Source organism: Cervus elaphus, chromosome X (genome assembly GCF_910594005.1).
Source record: "Cervus elaphus chromosome X, mCerEla1.1, whole genome shotgun sequence".
NCBI lineage: Eukaryota > Metazoa > Chordata > Mammalia > Artiodactyla > Cervidae > Cervus > Cervus elaphus.
This window is the reverse complement of record NC_057848.1, coordinates 121293512-121320747: the sequence shown is the minus strand read 5'-3', so window position 1 is coordinate 121320747 and position 27236 is coordinate 121293512. Positions and strand designations below refer to the sequence as shown.

The following is a 27236-nucleotide window of genomic DNA, read 5'->3' as shown; positions in this document are numbered from 1 at the left end:
CTGTAAGGGAATCCCTGGTAAAGTGCCTCCCCTATAACAAGCTTCCCCTTGTCCAACACTGGATACTGGGTTTGACTCAAAACTGCAGTAGATATTTACTCAGCAGCAGAACCTCGCAAGGACTTGCCCTCACCAACCACACTAGCCAGAACTCTCCAATGCCACAATCTTTCCAAATATTGTCCTGATACTAACCACTTTAGGATCACTAATTGGTGGGTGGAGGGGCAGGAGAAAGAGAGTGTGTGCAGGATACCACAGCAGTGAAAAGGAATACAGCCACTCATGCCCTATCCACACAGCTTAAAGTATCCCAGGAGAAACTGAGAAGGGAGGTAAAATTTACCTTTTGCATGCTTTCTCAGGCTTGGGGGCAAGCAGAGTTCAGGAACCTGTAGGAAGGAAGAAGGCTGACTGAAGTTTGGTCAAGACAAAGCAGAGGGTAAGCAATAGGTAATTGTGAACACTTAGTCTCCCCCCCCCCCCCATTAAGTCAGGCAAAATTTGTCCTTATGGAATAAGAGTTCCTGGGAAGTTGCTGCTGCTGCTGCTGCTTTAGTCACTTCAGTCATGTCTGACTCTGTGCAACCCTATGGACTGAAACCTGCCAGGCTCCTCTGTCCATGGGATTCTCTAGGCAAGAGTACTAGAGTATCTAGGGATTGAACCCGAGTATCCTGCTTTGCAGGCAGATTCTTCACCACTGAGCCACCAGGGAAGCCCCATTAGGAAGCTGAGTTAGGTCCAGATAGTTTTCAAGGGGTTGCTGGCCTTCATGTTCCTGTTGTTCTTGAAAGACTGTGTGTCATCTGTTGATTGTTCTGTTAGGCTGACAGCTGTTGGAAAATCTTGGGCTTCCCAGGTGGCACTAGTGGTAAAGAACCCACCTGCCAGTGCAGGAGACATGAGACATTCGAGACTCAGTTTCGATCCCTTGGTTGGGAAGATCCCCTGGAAGAGAGCATGGCAACCCACTCTAGTATTCTTGCCTGGAGAATCCCACGGACAGAGGAGCCTGGTGGGCTACAGTCCATAGGGTCGCAAAGAGTTGAACACAACTGAAGTGACTCACCATGCATGCATACTTAGGAATAAAATAAAATAATAGCTATTAAAGGTTTAATAAGGGAGTAGATCTAAGATTTGATGTTAGAGAGAACGAGTTGAGAAGATTCCTAGACATTGGGCCTGAAGGGTATTCAGAGAGTGAAGAGGACAGTGAGAATCTGAAGAATTTTCTGGAATGTCTGGATGTTTTTCGTGATGGCATAGACATCAGAGAGGTTTCAGGGAACACACACACAGCAATGGCTTCCGATCACAAGAGCCCCATACCAGGATGGTGTCCAATGCCAGACAATTATGAAGATCCACTCACTGGAGTTCCTGTAGTTCTCAGGCAGTGATATTAGTGGTTTTGTTAAGATAATTCACAGTCATGGTTATTTCCTGTAGCAGAGCACAGAAGATGCAGGTGGCCAGATGAATTGCTAAGCAGCCCACACAACAGCAGCTCTAGGCATGCATGTAGCCCATACTTGACTTGCTGCAGCAAGTGTTTTTATCTTTTTTATTTTTTTCCATTTATTTTTTATTAGTTGGAGGCTAATTATTTTACAATGTTGTAGTGGATTTTGCCATACATTGACATGAATCAGCCATGGATTCACATGTGTTCCCCATCCTGATCCCCCCTCCCACCTCCCTCCCCATACCATCCCTCTGGGTCATCCCAGTGCACCAGCCCCAATCACTTGTCTCATGCACCCAACCTGGACTGGCAATCTGTTTCACACTTGATAATATACATGTTTCGATGCTGTTCTCTCAGATCATCCCACCCTCGCCTTCTCCCACAGAGTCCAAAAGTCTGTTCTATACATCTGTGCCTCTTTTTCTGTCTTGCATATAAGGTTATCATTACCATCTTTCTAAATTCCATATATATGCATTAGTATACTGTATTGGCCTTTATCTTTCTGGCTTACTTCACTCTGTATAATGGGCTCCAGTTTCATCCATCTCATTAGAACTGATTCAAATGAACTCTTTTTAATGGCCGAGTAATATTCCATGGTGTATATGTACCACAGCTTCCTTATCCATTCGTCTGCTGATGGGCATCTGGGTTGCTTCCATGTCCCGGCTATTATAAACAGTGCTGCAATGAACATTGGGGTACACGTGTCTCTTTCAGTTCTGGTTTCCTTGGTGTGTATGCCCAGGAGTGGGATTGCTGGGTCATATGGCAGTTCTATTTCCAGTTTTTTAAGGAACCTCCACACTGTTCTCCATAGCGGCTGTACTAGTTTGCATTCCCACCAGCAGGGTAAGAGGGTTCTCTTTTCTCCACACCCTCTCCAGCATTTATTGCTTGTAGACTTTTGGATAGCAGCCATTCTGACTGGCGTGTAGTGGTACCTCATTGTGGTTTTGATTTGCATTTCTCTGATAGTGATGTTGAGCATCTTTTCATGTGTTTGTTAGCCATCTGTATGTCTTCTTTGGAGAAATGTCTGTTTAGTTCTTTAGTCCATTTTTTGGTTGGGTCATTTATTTTTCTGGAATTGAGCTGCAGGAGTTGCTTGTATATTTTTGAGATTAATCCTTTGTCTGTTTCTTTGTTTGCTATTATTTTCTCCCAATCTGAAGGCTGTCTTTTCACCTTGCTTATAGTTCCCTTTGTTGTGCAAAAACTTTTAAGTTTCATTAGGTCCCATTTGTTTATTTTTGCTTTTATTTCCAATATTCTGGGAGGTGGGTCATAGAGGATCTTGCTGTGATTTATGTCGGAGAGTGTTTTGCCTATGTTTTCCTCTAGGAGTTTATAGTTTCTGGTCTTACATTTAGATCTTTAATCCATTTTGAGTTTATTTTTGTACGACAAGTTCTTTATCCATTCATCTGTCGATGGACATCTAAGTTGCTTCCATGTTCTAGCTATTGTAAATAGTGCTGCAGTGAGCAATGGGATACAGGTGTCTCTTTCAATTTTGGTTTCCTCTGGGTATATGCCTAGCCCAGAAACATTTTTAAGTAGACTAACAAACTATTCTTTCTCAATTAAAAATTCATTAAACTGCTAAAACCTCTCCCAGGCACTTTTTTTGGTAAATCAAATACTAGTATAAACAGGGGCTTCCCTGGTGGTCCAGGGACTAAGAATCTGTCTTGCAATTCAGGGGACACGGGTTTGATCCCTGGTCAGGAAGATCCCACATGCCACAAAGCAACTAAGCCCAGGCGCCAGAAACTGAGCCAGTGCACCACAGCTACTGAAGCCCTTGTGCCTTAGAGCCTGTGCTCCACAACAGTAGAAACCACCACACTGGGAAGCTCATGTACCACTACTAGAGAGTACCCCCCACTCACCCCAACTAGAGAAAGCTTCAAAGACCCAGCACAGCCAATAAATAAATAAATAATAATAAATAAAATTTATTTTTTAAAAATTTGTGTAAAGAAACAAAATTAGGAAGAAAAGAAAAAATAGGATATTTTCAAATGGAACTTGGTTTTTGAGTGATGAAGACATGCACTTGAGAGTGTGTGGATGGGAGTTCTCAGTTGTGTTTTGAAATCTCAAGTTAATGAGCATGATAAACTATTATTGCTGGCACTGACTTTACCCCAAGTAGCCAAGTGGTACTCTCTACTCGAGTCCTTGGGTGGATCCCCCAACCCTCCTCTAACTCCCCACCCTTTCCCTTCCCATTGAGTTGGGAAGCCCTTGTAGACGTGCCAATCACAGTGGGAAGAGGAGGGAGGGAAGTCACAGCATATGGGGTTCATGGTCACAGTGGGTGGAGCAAAGGGTATCAGAGTGCAAGTAAGCCAGGTCGCTTCCTCTGCTCAAGTCCAGCTGTCTGCCACAGCAGTGTGACCCGCAGCCAATGGCCCACTCAAGAAGTGAAGACAGCAACATCCATTCCTGCCTGCATTTATCTTCACTGTTTGAAGCTTTGTGACCCATCAGGACCCCAAAGGCTGTCTGATCACATTGCTGAGATGCCTGCTGTCTTCGGGTTGGGAGATCCTGATTGGCCTGTCGAGGGTAGATTTCTCTTGATCTTCTTCAGGGCTGGTGCTGCACAGGCTCTGCTACCTCCTGCTGCACTAGGGACTTGACACTAGCGCTGGCCTGCTGGTGGAGTTGGGGCTTGCTGATCACACCAGTGCGGTTGGGCCTCTTGAGGATGCTGATCTGTAGAGGGGGCTCCTGGGAAGGCTGTCATCCTGAATCACAGTAGGCACTCTGGAAGGAGATTTGGACTTCCCCATCGTCTGCCACCTCCTTCCAGCTCTTGGCAACTTCCTCATCTTCCATCTTACTGGTCACTTTCCAAGACCTTCAGTTTAGAGTCTGCAGTTGGGATGGACTTCCACTTAGAGTAGATTTTAATATCTTTTCAGTTGAGAAACACCAATCCAGGATTTGACCCCCTGGGGTTTGGAGGTAGAGTTAATGATGTAAAGATAATGATGAAAGGGCCCTGTTAATAAGACTCAGGGGCTTCCTAAATGGCACTAGTGGTAAAGAACCCACCTGCTAATTCAGGAGACATCAGAGATGTGGGTTTGTTCCCTGGGTCAGGGAGATCCCCTGTAGAAAGGCATGGCAGCCCACTCTAGTATTCTTGCCTGAAGAATCTCCATGGACAGAGGAGCCTAGCAGTTCATAGAGTTGCAAAGGGCTGGACATGACTGAAGTGACTTAGCGCGCACACACACACACACACACACACACACACACACACACACACAATAAGACTCAAGATTAGCTTTCTGGTTGCCATGAGAGAATTAAGTCTCCAGTTTCTAGGTTATATAGTGGTATACATGGGAGAAATGGGGAAAAAGCAGCTTCAACTTGCTGAAGAGAAGTTTGGGAATAATGAATAAATTTCTTGCCAAATTTTAGAATGTCTGAATTGACCTAGTTAGAGTCTTCAAGAGCTCAACAGAATAGAGAATTCTAAGGGCTAGCCAATAATTTTATAAGAGAACAGTTGGTATGACCCATCAGAAAGGACCAGAGAGCAACCAGGGATAAGGGTGAAACCCTTAGGCCATGGGAGAGTGACTTCTTCCATCAGTTTAGCAAGTTTTTATTTTAATCATCCTTTAGCTCTATCATTCCAAATGAGTAAGGGGATGACAAAGACAGTGTAATTTTTGTGATAAATGAAGAACTCATTGGATTTCTTGGATGATTTTACTCATGAAATGGGCCTTTCAGTCACTTGAAAGAGCCAGTGTGGAACACTTGTCCTAATAAAAGTTTAGCAACCACAGTGGCAGCAGCCCTTTTACAAGGGAAAGTTTCAAGCCAGAGAGAAAACATATATGATAGTAAGAACATATTTATTTTATAACCATGAGATTTAGGAGCTGAAGAAAAGTTCCTACATATCTACCTATTAAGAAAACTCAAAAGGTGAGTTTTATAGTTTTTATATAACTATATATATAAAAAACTAGTTTTTATAGTTTTATATATAAAACTATAGTTTTATAGTTTTATGGTTTTTTATAACTCCCAGTTAGCCTATAATATAGCAGATTTTGAAAAGTAAAATTGTGACCAAGTTAATGTTTTTCAAATAATTGAAAGTATTATTTATAAAATTGTTTGTTGCTACCTAAAATAAGGTAAGGGGGTTCCCCAGGTGCCAATTCAGCAGATCCAAGAGATGTGGGTTCGATCCCTGGGTCAGGAAGATCCCCTGGAGTAGAAGATGCCCCACTCCAGTAGGCATCCAGTAGAAGACCCCACTCCAGTCTTCTTGCCTGAGAAATCCCATGGACAGAGGAGCCTGGAGGGCTACAGTCCGTGGGGTTACAAAGAGTTAGACATGACTCAGTGACTGAGCATGTACACACACACAACATAAGGTAAAGCAGCATGATGACACAAATAGAAATATATCAGAGACAGTGAGCACAATGACAAATCTCTAGGAACCTTACATAATTTTTGAAATATTTATGTTAATAACATTTTACCCAAACAACTTTAATCTAAGGAAGGATGAGTATTTTTTGACAACACTTCCCATGTAATTTATATAATCTTTTATATAATATTAAATAAATCTAATCATTTTAGCACCTCTTTTTACAAGATGAAAGAACAAATCCTTTGTGATTTTCCAGTGGCCCTCTGGGAAACCACAAAGTCAATTTTGGATATAAAAGATATCAATTTGGATTAGATTTAGGGAAGGCAAAATGTCAAAAGTTGTCAGGATATTTGAACAATTTGGTAACACTATCTGAAAGTCAGAAAAATATTACATAACATACAACATACATACATATGTAAACATACAGACAGATACAAATAAGGATCTTATAGCCATCATTCTAAAATTTTAGTTGAGTCATGCATAAACATAGAAATATAGAACTCCCTGGTTAATATAACACAGTTATGGCCCTTGTCTTTGCCCCCCTTTATATTTTTATCAGGATTATTCTGACAGATAGAACAAGTGAGGTTATCTGTTTAATATGAGGGCTTAGAGTTCCCACCATCTACTTTGACCTGATGTGTAATACTTATGGAGTTGTGTGCGTGCTCAGTCATGTCCAACTCTTTGCAACCCCATGGACTGTAGCCTGCAGGCTCCTCTGTCAATGGGATTTTTCCAAGCAAGAATACTGAAGTGGGTTGCCATTTTCTACTCCAGGGGATCTTCCCAATCCAGGGATCGAACCTGTGTCTCCTGTGTCTCCTGCATCGGCAGGCAGATTCTTTACCACTGTGCCACTTGGGAAGCCCCAATCTTATGGAGGCTGTGGGAGGGATAAATATGGGAAGACGGGCCAAAGAGATACCCAGAAGCCACCTGAATGTCTCCAAAGATATCTGAGTGGATAAAATAGCCAGTCTGTTTCCAGTTAGCTTTCTCAGCTTTAGGTGGTTGCCTCTGGAGTCAGGAGTGACTATACAGGAAGCTGAGGGGCTGGAGTAGGAAGAGAAAGATTAGGCAGGGATGTTGAAGGGAGACAGATCAAAGGACTTAAGGCAACTTTAGGGAAGAACAGAGGCAGTAAGAGGAGGAAGAAGGAATGAAGTGGTGAGAAGGGGCAAGCCTTGAATGTGCCAGTTTGGGAAGGCCTCAAGTTTTCCAAAGAAGTCACTGAAGTTCCAAATTGCCTTTGGTAAATTTTTGCTATTTATGAATTTATTAAACTAAGTAAGTGCAGTAATGGCAACACATATAATAAGCAGAGAAGAAGAGTAGGGAAGACACCTGGCAGAATGAGATTTGTTGTTGTTATCGTTCAATTGCTCAGTCGTGTCTGGCTCTCTGCAAACCCATGGACTGCAGCATGCCAGGCTTCTCTCAAGCTCATATCCATTGAGTCAGTGATGCCGTACAACCATCTTAACATCTGTTGCTCCCTTCTCCTCCTGCCCTCAATCTTTCCCAGCATCAGGCTCTTTTCCAATGAGTTGGCTCTTTGCATCAAGTGGCCAAAATATTGGAGCTTCAGCATCAGTCCTTCCAATAGAATATTCAGGGTTGATTTCCTTTAGGATTAACTGGTTTGATATCCTTGCTGTCCAAGAGACTCTCAAGAGTCTTCTCCAGCACCACAGTTCAAAAGCATCAGTTATGAGATTAACAAATAGTTAAACCAAGATTAGAGAGCTGAGGGAACCCTTTATGCAATCTCCGGGGAAGAAAGCCAAAGGAACACCCACGTGCAATTTCTGGAGTAAAGAGCCATGTGAACTCCCCACATGCTATCTTTAGGGACTGGGGAGCTAATGAAAGATCCATACCAAATCCATGGGTTTGGGGAGCTGAGATAACTCCCATGCACAATCCCCAGTTTAGGGGAGCCAAGGAAATACAAAAGAAGCCTTACAGAGGGGCAAAGAAACATCTCTTTACCAGAAAGAAAAGTAATTCCTTATTACCATGCTACAGCAAACAAATGTCCAGAACACTGGACTAAATTAAAAGGTGTGACTCACCATTGTATATTCCTATTTTTCCAGCAGAAAAGGACACAAAGAGTCCAAGAAACCATCATGAATACCTGGGTGAAGACAGTTGAATCTCAGTTAATACAGCTCTATTACTTACTGGTCAGAGTAGCCCACTAGTTCTTTATCTATGTAACACTACCCGTATGAATGGGAATAGACTGAGGGAGGATGCATTGCTAGACTGGTATTGCTGTCAGCAATCTGGACCAGCACAGCAACTGCCCTTAACATCCCCTCCACAGGTGGAAAAGTTTGGGTTAAAATCAATGACGAATGGAGAAAAGAAGAAATGGTAACTGAGGGAAAGGGAATGAATAAATGGTTTATGCAATGAGGGAAATCCACTATTACACTGGTGCCTTGAGAGAGGCTCAGAGCAAAAGCCTTGTCTCTTAGCACAAGTATACCAGGTGCTTAAAATGGTGAAGCTATATGCTTGCCTTGCTTTTGGAACCTGACAAGTTTGAATAGAAGCTTGCAACCTGAGTCGCATCACTTTGGGTTACATTTTGTTGATGCCATATGATGATGAATTGGACCAATTGTTGATGACTGAATGGAACTCTGTATTCCAGTATCTTTTTCTTCTAATTTTTCAGGATCATATACTATAAAATATACCATTTAAGAAGGAATTTCTGGGAATGACTCCCTACCAGACCATCAGACTGTATGGTCTACAGCTCTCAGCAGACCAAGTTATATGTCATTATAAACCTTGATGATAGAATGCTTGAGCAAGTGAGTGAAAGTTGTTCAGTAGTGTCTGACTCTGCGACCCCATGAGCTATACAGTCCCTGGAATTCTCCAGGCCAGATTACTGGAGTGGGTAGCCTTTCCCTTCTCCAGGGGATCTTCCCAACCCAGGGATCGAACCCAGATCTCCCACATTGCAGGTGGATTCTTTACCAGCTGAGCCACATAGAATGCTTAGTCCCTGATTGTAATAAACAAAATATAACAGCAGCATGCTTGACATGGCACAGTGTTATACACAGTTATATGTTGCCCTCGTTTTTGTGGCTAGAAAGCTATTAAACAGGATAGGGAAAAAAAGACAATGGGTACAACAACAACAACAAAAAAAAGATTGTCTCACAGTTCTGGAGGCTAGATTGAGCCATAATTCAATATGACCAGTGTCCTTACAAAAACAGGATATTAAAAAAAAAACAGGATATTTAGATACAGAAACATGCAGAGAGGGAAGACCGTGTGAAGGACACAGAGAGAAGACAGCCATCTACAAGCCAAGGAAAGAGGCCTGGACAGGTCCTTCTCTGAAAGTCAAAGTGTTAGTCATTAAGTCGTGTCAGGTTCTTTGCAACCCCATGGACTATAGCCCACCAGGCTTCTCTGGCCATGGGATTCTCCAGGCAAGAATACTGGAGTGGGTAGCCATTCCTTTCTCCAGGGGATCTTCCTGACCCAGGGGTTGAACCTGGGTCTTGGCATTGCAGGCAGATTCTTTACCGTCTGAGCTACCAGCAAAGCCCTACAGTTCCTCAGAAGGAAGCAACCTTATCAACACCTTGATTTTAGACTTCTAGCCTCCAGAACAATGAGACGATAAATTTCTTTTGTTTAAGCACATGGTACTTTCTTATGGCAGCCATAGCAAACTAATATGCCTTCTTTTGTTAATTTAAATATATACTTATTTTATAGTCTATGTCTAATCATTTCTTTTTTGGCTGCCCCAGGCAGCATGTGAGATCTTAATTCCCCAACCAGGGATCAAATCTGTGCCCTCTGCATTGGAAGCATGGAGCACCAGGGAAGTTCCATAATATCTGAAGGTTTGGGTTTGATTCTGTTTGTTATTGCTTATGGATCTTATTAATATTGTCTTGTTTGCTTGTGTACTTTATAACTTTTTTCCACTGTTGGCTCTTAAACCTTGGAATTTTATCTGTGGGTTGAAAGGTGGCTGGCTTACACCAGAGTGGATTTATATTCACTTCTTTCAGGCACATGGGGTCACAACAATCTAAGACCATTTAAGGTAAATTCTTAAAGCATTTTTGAAATACATTGGAGATGTGATTTCAGGTATGCCTCTGAGTCAGGGCCTTTACACTTCCTGCTTCCTCTGTCTGGCACACTCTCCTTCATGCCCTCATTTTCTTCATTGTCATTGTTGTTGTTTAGTCATTAAGTCGTGTATGATTCTTTGCAACTCCATTGACTGTGGCTTGCCAGGCCCCTTTGTCCATGGGGTTTTCCAGGCAAGAATACTGGAGCAGGTTTCCATTTCCTTCTCCAGGGGATCTTCCTGACCCAGGGGTGGAACATGCTCTCTTGCATCTTCTGTATTCATAGGCAGATTATTTACACTGAGCCACCCAGGAAGCCAACATTTTCTTCATATCTCTGCTCAAATGGCATGCTGTCATTGAGGCCTTCCCTGCCCACCTCATATCCTATAGGCTACTCCTTGTTTCCTTATCTTGCCTTACTTTCTTTTTAAAAATTTTTTATTGAAACATAGTTGATTTACAATGTAAATATATATTAGAATATATATTCTGTTTTTTACATTTTTTTCCATTATAGGCTATTATTAACATAAGATATTGAATATAGTTTCTTGTGCTATATAATCAGTTCTTGTTGGTTATATATTTTATATATAGTGCTGTATATATGTCTTGCTTTACTCTTATCCACAGCACTTAATCATTTATCAATAGAGAAGCTATCTATATAACTATAGTTATATATCTATGTTATATATATAGCATTTTATATATTTATACATATATCATATCCCATCTATCTATCATCTATCTCCTATCCTCCACTGATAAGTGCTTAAGTGCTGTGGATGAAGTAGCCTGACAAAGCAGACAAAAATGTCCCTGCCTTCATGGAGAGATGGATAATAAAAAGGTTACATATATTACATTGAATTTTTATTTGTATACTATATAACAGTATTATATTCATGTATAATATATGCTTTTTTATTAGCCATCTCTCCATGATGGCAGAAATGTTTCTGTTTGCTTTGTTCATGGAATAATCCTCAAATTAGTGCCTGCAATAGAGTACATGCTCAGTAAGATTTGTTGAACATAAAGAAATGTCTATCCACAATCTGGGACATTCTTAGGAAATTCCCCACTCTTGCTGTAGCTTGCTGCAAGTAACTTACTCCACAGGAGGCCAGACCGCAGAAGCTTGGCCACAGCAACCTCAGCAAACACAGACATTCCACTACTGCCTACTCTTCACTTCCAATGCATCTGCTGAACGTAGGTTACTCACATTGTGGTTTTAAGAACATATCCTACTCAAGGTGAGTAAAGATTGCTGACATAAATCCGGGAACAAAGTCTTCACTCACTGAAAGAATGAGATAGAAATAAAACCACTTCTGTCCAAAAGACTGTAAGGGAAATTATCTAAAATCTTAGCATTAAGTGGAAAGGTTTTTTAAAAAGTCCTCAGAACATTTATAGCCACAGGCCTGCCATCATGTTTCTCTTCAGCCTCAAGTCCCATCTCCCAAGTATTATGGATTATCAAGACTATGGATATCATAGTAAAAATCCCTTATGGATATCAGTAGTCAAAAATCCCTAAATCAAATCCCTTATGACTATACAGTGGAAGTGACAAACAGACTCAGGGGTTAGATCTGATAGGGTGCCTGAAGAACTATGGATGGAGGTTCATGACATTGTACAGGAGGCAGTGACCAAGACCATCCCCAAGAAAAAGAAATGCAAAAAGGCAAAATGGTTGTCTGAGGAGGCCTTACAAATAGCTGAGAAAAGAAGAGAAGCTAAAGGCAAAGGAGAAAAGGAAAGATATACCCATCTGAATGCAGAGTTACAAAGAATAGCAAAGAGAGATAAGAAAGCATTCCTCACTGATCAGTGCAAAGAAATAGATGAAAACAATAAAACGGGAAAGACTAGAGATTTTTTCAAGAAAATTAGAGATGCCAAGGGAACATTTCATGCAATGATGGGTTCGATAAAGGATAGAAATGGTATGGACCTAACAGAAGCAGAAGATATTAAGAAGAGGTGGCAAGAATACACAGAAGAACTATACAAAAAAGATCTCCGTGACTCACATAACCACAATGGTGTGATCACTCACCCAGAGCCAGACATCCTGGAATGTGAAGTCAAGTGGGCCTTAGGAAGCATCACTGTGAACAAAGCTAGTGGAAGCAATGGAATTCCAGTTGAGCTACTTCAAATTCTAAAAGATAATGCTGTGAAAGTGCTGCACTCGATATGCCAGCAAATTTGGAAAACTCAGCAGTGGCCATGGGACTTGAAAAGGTCAATTTTCATTCCAATCCCAAATAAAGGCAATACCAAAGAATGTTTAAACTGCTGCACAACTGTGCTCATCTAACACACTAACAAAGTAATACTCAAAATTGTCCAAGCCAGGCTTTAACAGTATGTGAACTGTGAACTTCCAGATATTCAAGCTGGTTTTAGAAAAGGCAGAGGAACCAGAGATCAAATTGCCAATATCCATTGGATCATCAAAAAAGCAAGAAAGTTCCAGAAAAACATTTATTTCTGCCTTATTGACTACACTTAAGACTTTAACTGTGTGGCTCACAACAAACTGTGGGAAATTCTTAAAGAGATAGGAATACCAGACCAGCTTACCTGCCTCCTGAGAAATCTGTTTGCAGGTCAGGAAGCAACAGTTAGAATTGGACATGGAACAACAGACTGGTTCCAAACTGGGAAAGGAGTACGTCAAGGTTGTATATTGTCACCCTGCTTATTTAACTTATATGCAGAGTACATCATGCAAAATGCCAGGCTGGATGAAGCACAAGCTGGAATCAAGATTGCTGGGAGAAAAACCAATAACCTCATATGCAGATGACACCACCCTTATGGCAGAAAGCAAAGAGGAATTAAAGAGCCTCTTGATGAAAGTGAAAGAGGAGAGTGAAAAAAGTGGCTTCAAACTCAACATTCAGAAACCTAAGATCATGGCATCTGGTCCCATCACTTCATGGCAAATAGGTGGGGAAACAATGGAGACAGTGACAGACTTTATTTTTTTGGGCTCCAAAATCACTGCAGATGGTGACTGCACCCATGAAATTACAAGACACTTGCTCCTTGGAAGAAAAGCTATGACCAACCTAGACAGCATATTAGAAAGTAGAGACATTACTTTGTCAACAATGGTCCATCTAGTCAAAGCTATGGTTTTTCCAGTAGTCACGTATGAATGTGAGAGTTGGACTATAAAGAAAGCTGAGCACCGAAGAATTGATGCTTTTGAACTGTGGTGTTGGAGAAGACTCTTGAGAGTCCCTTGGACAGCGAGAACAAACCAGTCAATCCTAAAGGAAATCAGTCCTGAATACTCATTGGAAGGACTGATGCTGAAGCTGAAACTCCAATACTTTGGCCACCTAATTGATGTGAAAAACTGACTCATTTGAAAAGACCCTAATGCTGGCAAAGACTGAAGGCAGGAAGAGAAGGGGACGATGAAGGATGAGATGGTTGGATGGCATCACCGACTCGATGGACATGAGTTTCAGCAGGCTTTGGATGTTGGTGATGGAAAGGGAAGCCTGGTGTACTGCAGTCCATGGAATCACAGTCAGACATGACTGAGCGACTGAACTGAATTGAACTCAACCGATGGATATCAGGATTATGCTAGCTTCCTGAAAATCCTTTGGAAGCATCTTTCCCTTTGCTTATGCTCTGGAACACAAGTAACACATCTGAAGTAGTACGAAGAAAATTCAGGGCCCCATAATGAAAGATTAAAAGATATAAAAGCAATGAAAATAGGATGCACAACAGGAAATAGGCTGGGACACCTGGGAATAAATCTGTCAAACCTACAAACAAAGTTGGGCTAAACAGTAGAGTTTACCTACCAAAAAACAGAATATTCTCAGATTGGACCACAAATGGCTAAATTTGTTCTCAGATTAATATATAACCCAAAATACATCTATAAATAAACCAGGGATGGTCAGATTAGTTATTTACACAGTCAACTAAAGAAGTTAGAAGAAATATAAAAGCAGTTGGAAGGACTTTAATGAAACAAAAGTACAAATGAATGAATCAGAAAATGGGAAAATTATATAAAAGCAAGAACTAGTCTTGGGTAAGGGGCAAAAAACTAATAAAGTATTAGCATTAGTTTACCTAAAAGAAACCACAAATACATTCTATGAGAAATGATACTAGAGAAATAGCCACATATAAGAGAGAAAATTAAGTGAATCATAAGAGACTACTCAAAATTTCACAAATATATTAAGAACTTTGAGTAAATGGATTATTTTTATGAAAATGGCAAGGACTACACATATATGTTAATATATATCAATATAATATAAATACATATATAATCTAAACAGAGAAAAGATGACAGAAGAAAAAGATGACAAAGAGATATCCTTCAAATAATGCATCATGCTAAAATATATTCATAGGAGAGTTCTACAAAACCTTTCAACATTGAATAACATCAAAGCAATGTTAATTGTTCATGACATGTTTATTCTGTTAAGGAGGCTGAGATATTTGAGAGTAAACAAATCCATTCTCTATTTACAGTATTGAAAACACTCTGAGGGCCTGGACAGATCATTCTGTGGAGGGATAATCAGATATACTTAGGAATATTTAGGTCTATTCTACAGTTAAGGAGGTGCCACACCTTTTTATATCCAACATACCCATAGGATTTCTGTTCAGTGTGAGTTTTCCCTTGCACAATGAGGTCTGACCTCTGGGGAAAAAAATCTTCCTACAATCACTATGCATATAAGGTTTCTATCTTACATGGATTCTGATGTCCAGTGAGGTATATCTGCTGGCAGAAGACCTTCCCATAGTCATTGTATTTGGAGTGTCTCTCCCCTGTGTGTGTTCTCTGGTATGTGATCATCTGTGATTTCAGGGAAAAAGTTATCACATACTCAGCAGATTTGGAAGGTTTCTCCCTAGTATGGATTCTCTGATGTACAACTAGTGGAGACTTCTCACAGAAGGCCTTTCCACATTCATTAGATTCATATGGCTTCTCTCCAGTATGAGCTCTCTGATGTAAAATAAGATGTGACTTCAGGGAAAAGATCCTTCCACACTCTCAGTGCACTCATAGGCCTTCTCCCCTGTGTGAATTATCTGATGAATAATGAGGGGTGCTTTCTGGGAAAATGTTTTGCCACATTCACTACACTCATACAGTTTCTCTCCTGTATGAATTCTCTGGCATATAATAAGAGGTGACTTCTGAGAGAAGGCTTTTCCACATTCTGTACATGCATAAGGTTTCTCTCCAGTATGAAGCCTTTGGTGTCAAGAGAGGTGTGACTTCCGGGAAAAAGCCTTCCCATAGTCAGTACATATATAAGGTTTCTCTCCTGTATGAATTCTTCAGTGTCCTATTAGGTGGGACTGCTGGCCAGAAGTTTTCCCATATTCACTGCACTTACAGGGTTTCTCTCCAGTATGCATTCTCTGATGGATGACAAGCTGTTTTCCGAGGGAAGTTCTTCCCACATTTAGTACTTTCATAGGGTTTCTCCTCAGTATGAGTTATCTAGTGTATAAAAAGATGAGATTTCTCACAGAAGGCTTTACCACACTCACTGAATCCAAAGGGCTTCTCTCTGCTATGAACTCGCTGATGTATAATGAGATGTGTCTTCTGGGAGAAGGCTTTTGACGCTCCAAACTTTCATAAGTTTTCTCTCCAGTGTGGACTCTCTGATGAACAATAAAGAGTGACTTCTGGGAGAAGGCCCTCCCACACTCAGTACATTCATAGGATTTCTCCCCAGTGTGAATCCTCTGATGCACAATGAGGTATGATTTCTCACTGAAGGCTTTTCCACAATCTCCACATACATACAGTTTCTCTGCAGTATGAACTCTTTGATGTATAACAAGCTGCGACTTCTTAATAAAGCCCTTCCCACACACACTACAAACATTGTGTTTCTCCCAACTTGAACTTATACTGAATATGGGCTTGCTTATGATTTATAACTTTTTCACGTTAACTTTGTGCATGGGATTTCATTCCAATGTGAATTTTCTCAGGCGCAGAACAGGAAGAACTATAGCTAGGTGGTTTCCCACATCCAAATTTCTCAATGGGGTTCTTTCTTATATAGCTCCTATTACAAGTTAGTGAGTCTAAACTAGATTTCAAGCTCTTTTCACATGAATCAAAGTGATGGAGTGTTTACTTGAAGGATCAAAGTCTATGCATCCACTGAATATTTTTCCAAATACATTACATTTAGGGCCTCTCTTCTTGGTCATTGTTTCATGGGTGAAGACTGTGATCTGCCTCAAAACCCTGCCTTGGTTTCCTTGTTATCTATCTAGCTGACCATCAATATACCAGACTTTAAAGACAGAGTACAATGAATTATCCTCTGGGGCTCTTTCCAGTATCTCCATTTGAACTGAAAGTTCCCCAGAAATGATCTGCTGACAAGAATCAGAGCTCTTCTCTCTACCTGAAAGAAGACAAAGGTAAAATAAAATAGACACCAAAAAGAAAACAGGAATGAACAGATGTTCTAAGGAGGCTGATGGATATTAAAAAGGAGAACTGACAAATTTTAAGGAAGAAAGGAAGCCACTCATGTCAGGGAAGAAGAAAATGTTCTATAAGCCATTTCCCCAATTCTCACTTACCTGAATAGGTCCACCTTGACAACTCACTCTCTATAATCCATGGGTCCTTTCCATGTTCCAACTTGGAGATTATGTCTAGTTTTAAATCTGAACACCCTGTTAAGGAAAAATTACAATTACCTTGGTCTTGGCAGCTCAGAAACTCATGAGGAGAAAAAAGGGAGCTCCCAGCAAAGATGGATCTTTAACTCACAAAAATCAATTCCAGATATAGCAAAAATATAAACATAAAAAACTGAAACGATAAAACATCCTGTTTGTAAAAAATCATAAAGGTCTGAACACTTCTGAAAGATGAAGAGTATTTGATTCTTTGTTATACAGAGAGTTTTCCCTTACCCACAGATACCAGGTGGCTGTAGATCTCCAGCATTACATCCCTGCCTAGGGTCTTCTGACCTACTCCTCCTGGGTGTTGCCAGGGAGCTGCTGCCACTCCTCCTGGGTGAAGTCCACAGCCACATCCTCAAATGTCACTGGTTCCTGTAACAGCATATTCCTGTACAATCTGCTCGTTCTGATCATTTTTACCACAGCGATACCTGTAGGATGCCTACTTTGTACTTTGTGTAGCACATTTAATGAGAAAAAGAATGTGAAACTCTGCCATTAGCAAGAATAGTTAGTAGGACAGAGTAGAGAGCCTAAGCTGCTGCTGCTGCTGCCACTAAGTCGCTTCAGTCGTGTCCGACTCTGTGCGACCCCATAGATGGCAGCCCACCAGGCTCCTCTGTCCCTGGGATTCTCCAGGCAAGAACACTGGAGTGGGTTGCCATTTCCTTCTCCAACGCATGCATGCATGCTAAGTCGCTTCAGTCTTGTCCGACTCTGTGCGACCCCATGGACAGCAGCCCATCGCACTCCTCTGTCCACAGGATTCTCTAGGCAAGAATACTGGAGTGGGTTGCCATTTCCTTCTCCAAGAGAGCCTAAAAATAGATGCAAATAAAAGTGGAAAATTTAATACATAATAAAGGTGGCACTTCAAATAAGTATAGAAAAGATAAATTACTCAAAACTGGGTAGTTATCAGGAAGAAATGTAAAGTTGAATTCTCTATTTCATTCTGTACACATAAAAAAAATTAGATCTAACAAAAATTTAAACAAAGAAAAAGAGACGCCATGAAATAAAGACAGGAAAGATGGATTTGCTTAAAAAAAAATAATTTTAGAGTGGAGAAGACTCTTCTAACAGAGCATGCTACAAAACACAGGTGCCACAAAGGAAAACTGGTAAATTTGACTACTTTCTATACTGCATGGCAAAATATATCATAACTCAAAGAACAAGCAATGAACTGGAGAGAAGATATAGGCACAACACACAGGATGGACAAAAAGTTAATGTCCTCAATTGAGCAAAAGAGAGCTCCTACAAAGCAAAAATAAAAAGACCAACAACTTAACCTAAAAAAAAAATAGTCAAAGGACATGACTAGCAATTCACAGAAAAGAGAATACAAATGGATTTTAAGCATGTAAAATGATGCTCAGCATTATTTGCATGAAAAAAGGAAATTAAGACATCACATTTCCTTTATATTTTATTGAAGATTGAAGTTTGATAGGTCACTGAGTTGGTGAAAATGTCAAGCACACTCAAATTGTGGGTATATGCTAGTACAATATATTTTAAGGGCAATTAATTTGGCAATATTCATCATAATTCTACATGTACATATCCTCTGACTAGCAATTCCATTTCTAGAAATTATTCTATATAAATACTCATATACGTGAGCAAAATAGCACATATGAAGATATTTCACTATAGCACTGTTTATAGTAGCAAAAGTATGTAAACAGCCTCATGGGGGATTGGATGAATCAATTATGCTTCAATCCCCATGAGGAAATGCCATATGGAGTCATAAAAAGCAGTAAGGAAGCTCTACATAGATTCACAGGCAACAATCTCTAAAATATATTGTGAAGTGAAAAACGAATTCATCCACTCAACAAGCAGTTACTGACCACCTGTTGAATACCAGGCAATGTCTAAGGACTGGGGATACAACAGGAAAGAAACCTGGTTAAAATACCTTCCCTCGAAGATCTTGCATTCTAGTGAGAACCACCAAAAAGGTTGAGGATAAATCCCCACCTAGCCAGAAAAAAGTTTTAATGTGTACTTCAAATTCATATTACTCATACACAAAAAGCTGTTAGAAAGCAATAAGCAAAAGACAAAGAAGGAAATGGAAGATTTACAGAGAAACACAAAATGGCGAATACATATGTGAAAAGATGTTGATGCTCATTTAATCATTAAAGAAAAGCAGATGAAAAGAAGATATAATGTTCAACCATAAAAACAACAAGCATGAAAAACACTGGTGCTATCTGGTAGTGGAGAAAATATTGGGAAGTGGTCCTCCTTGTAAATGACTTGTAGCTACATGTAGAAGCTGAATATACAATATCAAAATAGAATTTAAGAAATACTCTTTCAGTTCAGTTCAGTCACTCAGTCATGTCGGACTCTTTGTGACCCAGCAAAGAGCACACCAGGCCTCCCTTTCCATCACCAACTCCCGGAATTTACTCAAACTCATGTCCATCGAGTTGGTGATGCCATCCAGCCATCTCATCGTCTGTCGTCCCCTTCTCCTCCTGCCCCCAATCCCTCCCAGCATCAGGGTCTTTTCCAATGAGTCAACTCTTAGCATGAGGTGGCCGAAGTATTGGAGTTTCAGCTTCAACATCAGTCCTTCCAATGAACACCCAGGACGGATCTCCTTTATGATGGACTGGTTGGATCTCCTTTATGATGGACTGGTTGGATCTCCTTGCAGTCCAAGGGACTCTCAAGAGATTTTCCCTTCAAGACCACAGACCCCTAACTTCTGTGCATGGATCCTTTAGGTTAAACCCAACTTCTCTAGATTACCTCTTCTCCTCATTTTCTGTTTACTCACAGTTCTTATCGTAATGTTTTGTAATAAATAATTCATTGTCTTTCTCAAAAAAAAAAAAAAAAAAAGAGTCTTCTCCAACACCACAGTTCAAAAGCATCAATTTTTCGGCACTCAACTTTCTTCACAGTCCAACTCTCACATTCATACATGACCACTGGAAAAACCATAGCCTTGATCAAACGGACCTTTGTGGCAAAGTAATGTCTCTGCTTTTTATTTATTTTTCTTAATGTCTCTGCTTTTTAATATGCTGTCTAGGTTGGTCATAACTTTCCTTCCAAGGAGTAAGCATCTTTTAATTTCATGGCTGCTATCTCCATCTGCAGTGATTTTGGAACCTGAAAAAATAAAGTCTGACACTGTCTCCACTGTTTCCCCATCTATTTCCCATGAAGTGATGGGACCAGATGCCATGATCTTAGTTTTCTGAGTGTTGAGCTTTAAGCCAACTTTTTCACTCTGTTCTTGCACTTTCATCAAGAGGCTTTTTAGTTCCTCTTCACTTTCTGCCATAAGGGTGGTGTCATCTGCATATCTGAGGTTATTGATATTTCTCCCAGCAATCTTGATTCCAGCTTGTGCTTCGTCCAGCCCAGAGTTTCACATGATGTACTGCATCTGCATCTGCATGCAAGTTAAATAAACAGGGTGACAGTATACAGCCTTGACGTACTCCTTTTCCTATTTGGAACCAGTCTGTTGTTCCATGTCCAGTTCTAACTGTTGCTTCCTGACCTGCATACAGGTTTCTCAAGAGGCAGATCAGGTGGTCTGGTATTCCCATCTCTTTCAGAATTTTCCACAGTTTATTGTGATCCACAAGGTCAAAGGCTTTGGCATAGTCAATAAAATGAAGAAATAGATGTTTTTCTGGAATTCTCTTGCTTTTTTGATGATCCAGTGGATGTTGGCAATTTGATCTCTGATTCCTCTGCCTTTTCTAAAACCAGCTTGAACATCTGGAAGTTCTCGGTTCACGTATTGCTGAAACCTGGCATGGAGAATTTTGAACATTACTTTACTAGTGTGTGAGATGAGTGCAATCGTGTGGTAGTCTGAGCATTCTTTCACATTGCCTTTCTTTGGGATTGGAATGAAAACTGACCTTTTCCAGTCCTGTGGCCACTGCTGAGTTCTCCAAATTTGCTGGCATATTGAGTGCAGCACTTTCACAGCATCATCTTTCAGGATTTGAAATAGCTCAACTGGAATTCCATCACCTCCACTAGCTTTGTTCGTAGTGATGCTTCCTAAGGCCCACTTGACTTCACATTCCAGGATGTCTGGCTCTAGGTGAGTGATCACACCATCGTGATTCTCTGAGCCATGAAGATCTTTTTTGTACAGTTCTTCTGTGTATTCTTGCCACCTCTTCTTAATATCTTCTGCTTCTGTTAGGTCCATACCATTTCTATCCTTTATCGAACCCATCTTTGCATGAAATGTTCCCTTGGTATCTCTAATTTTCTTGAAGAGATCTCTAGTCTTTCCCATTCTGTTGTTTTCCTCTATTTCTTTGCATTGATCGCTGAGGAAGGCTTTCTTATCTCTCGTGGCTATTCTTTGGAACTCTGCATTCAAATGGGGATATCTTTCCTTTTCTCCTTTGCATTTTGCTTCTCTTCTTTTCACAGCTATTTGTAAGGCCTCCTCACACAACCATTTTGCCTTTTTGCATTTCTTTTCCATGGGGATAGTCTTGATCCCTGTCTCTTGTACAATGTCACAAACCGCCATCCATAGTTCATCAGGCACTCTGTCTGTCAGATCTAGTCCCTTAAATCTATTTCTCACTTCCACTGTATAGTCATAAGGGATTTGATTTAGGTCATACCTGAATGGTCTAGTGGTTTTCCCTACTTTCTTCAGTTTAAGTCTGAATTTGGCAATAAGGAGTTCATGATCTGAGCCACAGTCAGCTTGTTTTTGCTGACTGTATAGAGCTTCTCCATCTTTGGCTGCAAAGAATATAATCAGTCTGATTTCAGTGTTGACCATCTGGTGATGTCCATGTGTAGAGTCTTCTCTTGTGTTGTTGGAAGAGGGTGTTTGCTATGCCCAGTGCATTCTCTTGGCAAAACTCTATTAGCCTTTGCCCTGCTTCATTCTGTACTCCAAGGCCAAATTTGCCTGTTACTCCAGGTGTTTCTTGACTTCCTACTTTTGCATTCCAGTCCCCTATAATAAAAAGGACATCTTTTTTGGGTGTTAGTTCTAAAAGGTCTTGTAAGTCATCATAGAATCGTTCAACTTCAGCTTCTTCAGCGTTACTGGTTGGGGCATAGGTTTGGATGACCGTGATATTGAACGGTTTGCCTTGGAAATGAACAGAGATTATTCTGTCATTTTTGAGATTGTATCCAAGGACTGCATTTCAGACTCTTGTTGACCGTGATGGCTACTCCATTTCTTCTAAGGGATTCCTGCCCACAGTAGTAGATATAATGGTCATCTGAGTTAAATTCACTCATTCCAGTCCATTTTAGTTCGCTGATTCCTAGAATGTTGACATTCATTCTTGCCATCTCCTGTTTGACCACTTCCAGTATGCCTTGATTCATGGACCTAACATTCCAGGTTCCTATGCAATATTGCTCTTTACAGCATCGGACCTTGCTTCTATCACCAGTCACATCCACAACTGGGTATTATTTTTGCTTTGGCTCCATCCCTTCATTCTTTCTGGAGTTATTTCTCCACTGATCTCCAGTAGCATATTGGGCACCTACCGACCTGGGGAGTTCCTCCCAGTATCCTATCATTTTGCCTTTTCATACTGTTAAATGGGTTTCTCAAGGCAAGCATAGTGAAGTGGTTTGCCATTCCCTTCTCCAGTGGACCACAATCTGTCAGCCCTCTCCACCATGACCCATCCGTCTTGGGTGGCCCCACACGGCATGGCTTAGTTTCATTGAGTTTGACAAGACTGTGGTCCGTGTGATCAGATTGGCTAGTTTTCTGTGATTATGGTTTCATTGTGTCTGCCCTCTGATGTCCTCTCGCAACACCTACTGTCTTATTTGGGTTTCTCTTACCTTGGACGTGGGGTATCTCTTTATGGCTGCTCCAGCAAAGTGCAGCCGCTCTTCCTTACCTTGGATGTGGGGTTGCTCCTCTCAGCCGTCGCCCCTGATCTGGGGCATGGGGTAGCTCTTCCCGGCTGCCGCCCCTAACCTCGGACATGGGGTAGCTCCTCTCGCTCCTCCTGTGCTGTCACAGCCTGGCGCTCTCGGTAGCAAGCCCTGACCTTGGGCGAGGGGTAGCTCCTCATGGCCACGCTTCTGCAAGAAATGCTCTTTACATTTTAAATATGCTTTCTCTCTAACCTAGCATACTCATGTCTAAGAATTTGGCCTATACAAATACACAAAGAAATTTTTATAAGGTTGTTCCCTTATTTATGACTTCACTGCTTTAGAGCTCTGTCTAAACCATGTACTAGCTGTGCCTCAGTCTATTCATCTGAAAAATGGGGACAATAATAGTACCTAGAAAAGCATTTCTGGGTATATTAGATGAGTTAGTTCCATTAGCATTTATTATAATGGTGCCTGGCACACAGTAGCTGTGAATATTCTTATTATAAGTCTTACTATTATATATCAAAGAATTTTGAAATAAGGAGTTCACAATCTGAGTCGTCTCCTAGTCTTGTTATTGCAGACTGTATAGAGCTTCTCCATCTTAAAAAAAAAAATCAATCTGATTTTGGTATTGGCCATCTGGTGATGTCCATGTGTAGAGTCTTCTCTTGTGTTGTTGAAAAAGGGTGTTTGCTATGACCAGTGCATTCTCTTGGCAAAACTCTGTTAGCTTTTCCCCTGCTTCATTTTGTACTCCAAGGCCAAGTTTGCCTGTTACTCTAGATATCTCTTGACTTCCTACTTTTTCATTCAAGTCCCCTATGATGAAAAGACATCTTTTTTGGTGTTAGTTCTAGAAGGTCTTGTTAGGTCTTCATAGAACCGTTCAACTTCAGCTTCTTCAGCATTAGTTGTTGGAGCATAGACTTGGATTACTGTGATATTGAATGGTTTGCCTTGGAAACTAACAGAGATCATTCTGTCATTTTTGAGATTGCACCCAAGTACTGCATTTCAGACTCTTTTGTTGACTATGAGGGTTACTCCATTTCTTCTTCCCTGGTGGCTCAGACAGTAAAGCGTCTGCCTACAATGTGGGAGACCTGGGTTCAATCCCTGGGTCAGGAAGATCTCCTGGTGAAGGAAATGGCAATCTACTCCAGTATTCTTGCCTGGAAAATCCCATGGATGGAGAAGGCTACAGTCCATGGGGTCGCAAAGAGTCGGACATGGCTAAGCGACTTCACTTTCACTTTTTTCCATTTCTTCTAAGGAATTCTTGCCCATGGTAATAGATAGTATGGTCATCTGAACTAAATTCGCCCATTCCAGTCCATTTTAGTTCATTAATTCCTAAAATATCAATGTTCACTCTTGCCATTTCCTGTTTGACCACTTCCAATTTATTTTGATCCATGGACCTAACATTCCAGGTTCCTATGCAATATTGTTCTTTCCAGCATCGAAATTTACTTCCATCACAAGTCACATCCACTACTGGGTGTTGTTTTTGCTTTGGCTCCGTCTCTTCATTCTTTCTGGATTTATTTCTCCACTGGTCTCCAGTAGCATATTGGGCACCTACTGACCTGGGGAGTTCATCTTTCAGTGTCCTATCTTTTTGCCTTTTCATACTATTCATGAGGTTCTCAAGGCAAGAATATTGAAGTGGTTTGCCGTTTTCTTCTCAAGTGGACCACGTTTTGTCAGAACTCTCCACCATGACCTGTCTGTCCTGGGTAGCCCTACATGGCAGGGCTCATTGTTTCATTGGGTTAGACAAGGCTGCAATTCATGTGATCAGTTTGGTTAGTTTTCTGTGCTTGTGGTTTTCATTCTGTCTGCCCTCTGATGGATAAGGATAAGAGGCTTGTGGAAGCTTCCTGATGGGAGAGACTGACTGTGGAGGAATTTGGGTCTTGTTCTGATGGGCAGGGCCATGCTCAGTAAATCTTTTTTTTTTTTTTTTTTCCGGTAAATCTTAATCCAGTTTTCTGTTGATAGGTGGAGCTGTGTTCCCTCCATGTTGTTTGGCTTGAGGCCAAACTATGGTAATGGTAACCTCCTTCAAAAGGACTTATGTACCCACTGTTTTATTCAGTTTCCCTGACCCCACGGCAGGCCACTGTTGACCCACGCCTCTGCTGGAGACTCCTGGACACTCACAGGCAAGTCTGACTCAGTCTCTTGTGGGGACACTGCTCCTGGTGTACACAAGTTTTTCTTTGTGCCCTCCAAGAGTCTGTTTACCCAGTCCTGTGGAATTTCTGTAATCAAATCCCACTGGCCTCTAAAGTCAAATTCCCTGGGGGTTCTAAGTCCCTTTGCCAGATCCTCAGGTTGGGAAATCTGTTGCAGGTCCTAGAATATCCTTAACAGTGCAAGAATTTCTTTGATATTCAAAGGCACATAAGGAAAAGAGAAACCAAAAATTGAGATAGTTGCAAAACACATATCACAAGTAAAAGAGTGGTATCCAAATATATGAAACCAACTCCTGCAAACCAATAAGGAAAAAGCAAGCAATGCAAAATAAAAATGAGCAAAATATCTGACTAGGCACCTCACAAAACAGAATTTCCAAGTGATCAATGCATATATGAAAAGGTAGTCATCAGGGAAAATAAATCAAAACCTCAGTGTCTGACTCTTCCACTGTAATGCTGAAACCACAAGGGCTGAAATTTTTGTTTATTCATGGATGTATTATTGGTCTAAAAGAGCCACCCATCATGGACCCCAAAGAATCGCAACATGACATCCCTACATATTCCCATTCCTGTCCCCATAGACCCTCATCACTCATCTTATAGACCTCCTATTGCTCACCTCACAGATCCCCCATCACTTTCCCAACAGACCCTCCATCACTCATCCCAGGTCCCTTTCACTCACCCTATAGACCTCCTTTACTTACCCCTTGAAATCCTATCATTCACCCTACAGACAGCAATTCTCACCTAACAAATCCCCCATCACTTATCCCCATTAAACTCCCTATCACATATACCATACATCATTATGCCTGATACTCAGACTCCCCTATCACTGTTGTTCACATCATTTAGTCCAAAGGACCCCCTCATTATTCCTTCCACATGTCCCCATCGCTGTCCACACAGACACCCATCACTCAGCTGGGCCCCTCACCCTGGCTCTGCAATCAGGACCCCAAATCTTCTCAAGCCAGGCTTGGCTCCCCGCTTGCACAAATGGGCTCAACATCCCTTGAAACTCCCTTCCCCTTCTAACCCTCCTTGTTGGGTCTGGATTGCACATCATCTTATCTTCCACCCATTCAGAATCAGCCGTGGAGCCCAGCTCTGCCAGTAACAAAACTGGTGTCACTCGCTCTGCGACAGCAACTTGGTTGTGAACCGAGAAATGGATAGTGCCTCCCACGACTTCTGGGGACTGCCATTCCAGCCCGAGGATATATGTGTTTTTGAGTCCGGGAAGTCCTCGTGGAATTTCAGAGGCAAGATAATTGGACTTGGTGCTCTGAAAGCAGTGTGAGACTCCGAACGGCTGCCACTGTCCTGGGAGGAAGAATGGGTGATCCCTGCCCTGAGCTAAGTCACCACCAGAGCAAAGGCATGGAGATGCGGCCGATTAGGCTGTTCTGTGGGAACCGGGGGAGAGGCAGGTGATGCTAATGTGGGATAGTATAATCACGGCCTGAGAGACTGCTCTGCAGAAGCCTCCTTTCTCCAGCATCTAGAGAAAGTGAAGAGTACTTTGACACAGTGTTTGTATTCATTTAGGTGCTTAGAATACACTCCCCACGCACCACTCCTTGCCTAGCGTCATCGCCCTCCTGCATCCTATTGCTCCTTCGCAGGTCAGGGTCCGCACCCTCTTGTTACTGACAGTCTGCCATTGGCTCCTTTGAACACAGAGAGGCCTGCCCACTCCTGTCACTCACAGCCTGGACTTACTGCCCGCGTCACTTAAAGTGGGCAGAAGCAGCATTTTGCAGTTCGTATGAAAGTCAAAAGAGTTTAATAGAGTCAGAGGTTCAAGGTAAACCCTAAGGGGCATTGATTTTAGAAAATGTAACAAAGGGTTACATTGAGGTTGGCCAAGAGTGGGATTGTACAGTTAAGAAAGGCATAGCTTCTATATCGAGGATTGCTTAAGGAAGCAAGCAAGCCACCAAGGGGTGACTCAGATGGCAAAGAATCTGCCTGCAGTGAGGGAGGCCAGGATTCAGTCCCTAGGTGGGAAAGATTTCCTGGTGAAGGGAATGGCCACTCACTCCAGTATTCTTGCCTGGAGAACCATATGGACATAGGAGCCTAGTGGGCTACAGTCCACGGAGTCGCAAAGAGTCAGACACAACTGAGTGACTAACACTGGTGGTATAGTATTTAAGAATGTCCTAGGATTCAAGACCTCTACCAGGGTGTATGGGTGGAAAAAACAACAGAAACCTTGCTTTCAAAGTCAAACCAGAAGGGCCCTGATAGTGGAATGTTGGCCCAGTTCCAAAGTCCTTCCAGAGAGGCTTTGGAAATGGAAAAGTTAACTTAGACCCAAATTTGAG

The 27236-nt window shown here is 41.5% G+C and overlaps 1 protein-coding gene and 1 pseudogene across 1 annotated transcript; both read right to left on the bottom strand.

Annotated features, from left to right (window-relative positions):
* Positions 1-3947: 3947 nt before the first annotated feature.
* On the bottom strand, positions 3948-4320 carry LOC122689141 (annotated as a pseudogene).
* A 10469-nt stretch (positions 4321-14789) lies between these two features.
* On the bottom strand, positions 14790-22878 carry ZNF630 (zinc finger protein 630). The gene is given in 11 exon segments (XM_043897428.1): positions 14790-15122; positions 15125-15515; positions 15517-15715; positions 15718-15992; positions 15994-16225; positions 16228-16506; positions 16688-16783; positions 17027-17108; positions 17111-17170; positions 18732-18793; positions 22782-22878. Coding segments are annotated over 11 exon segments (2106 nt in total).
* Positions 22879-27236: the final 4358 nt, after the last annotated feature.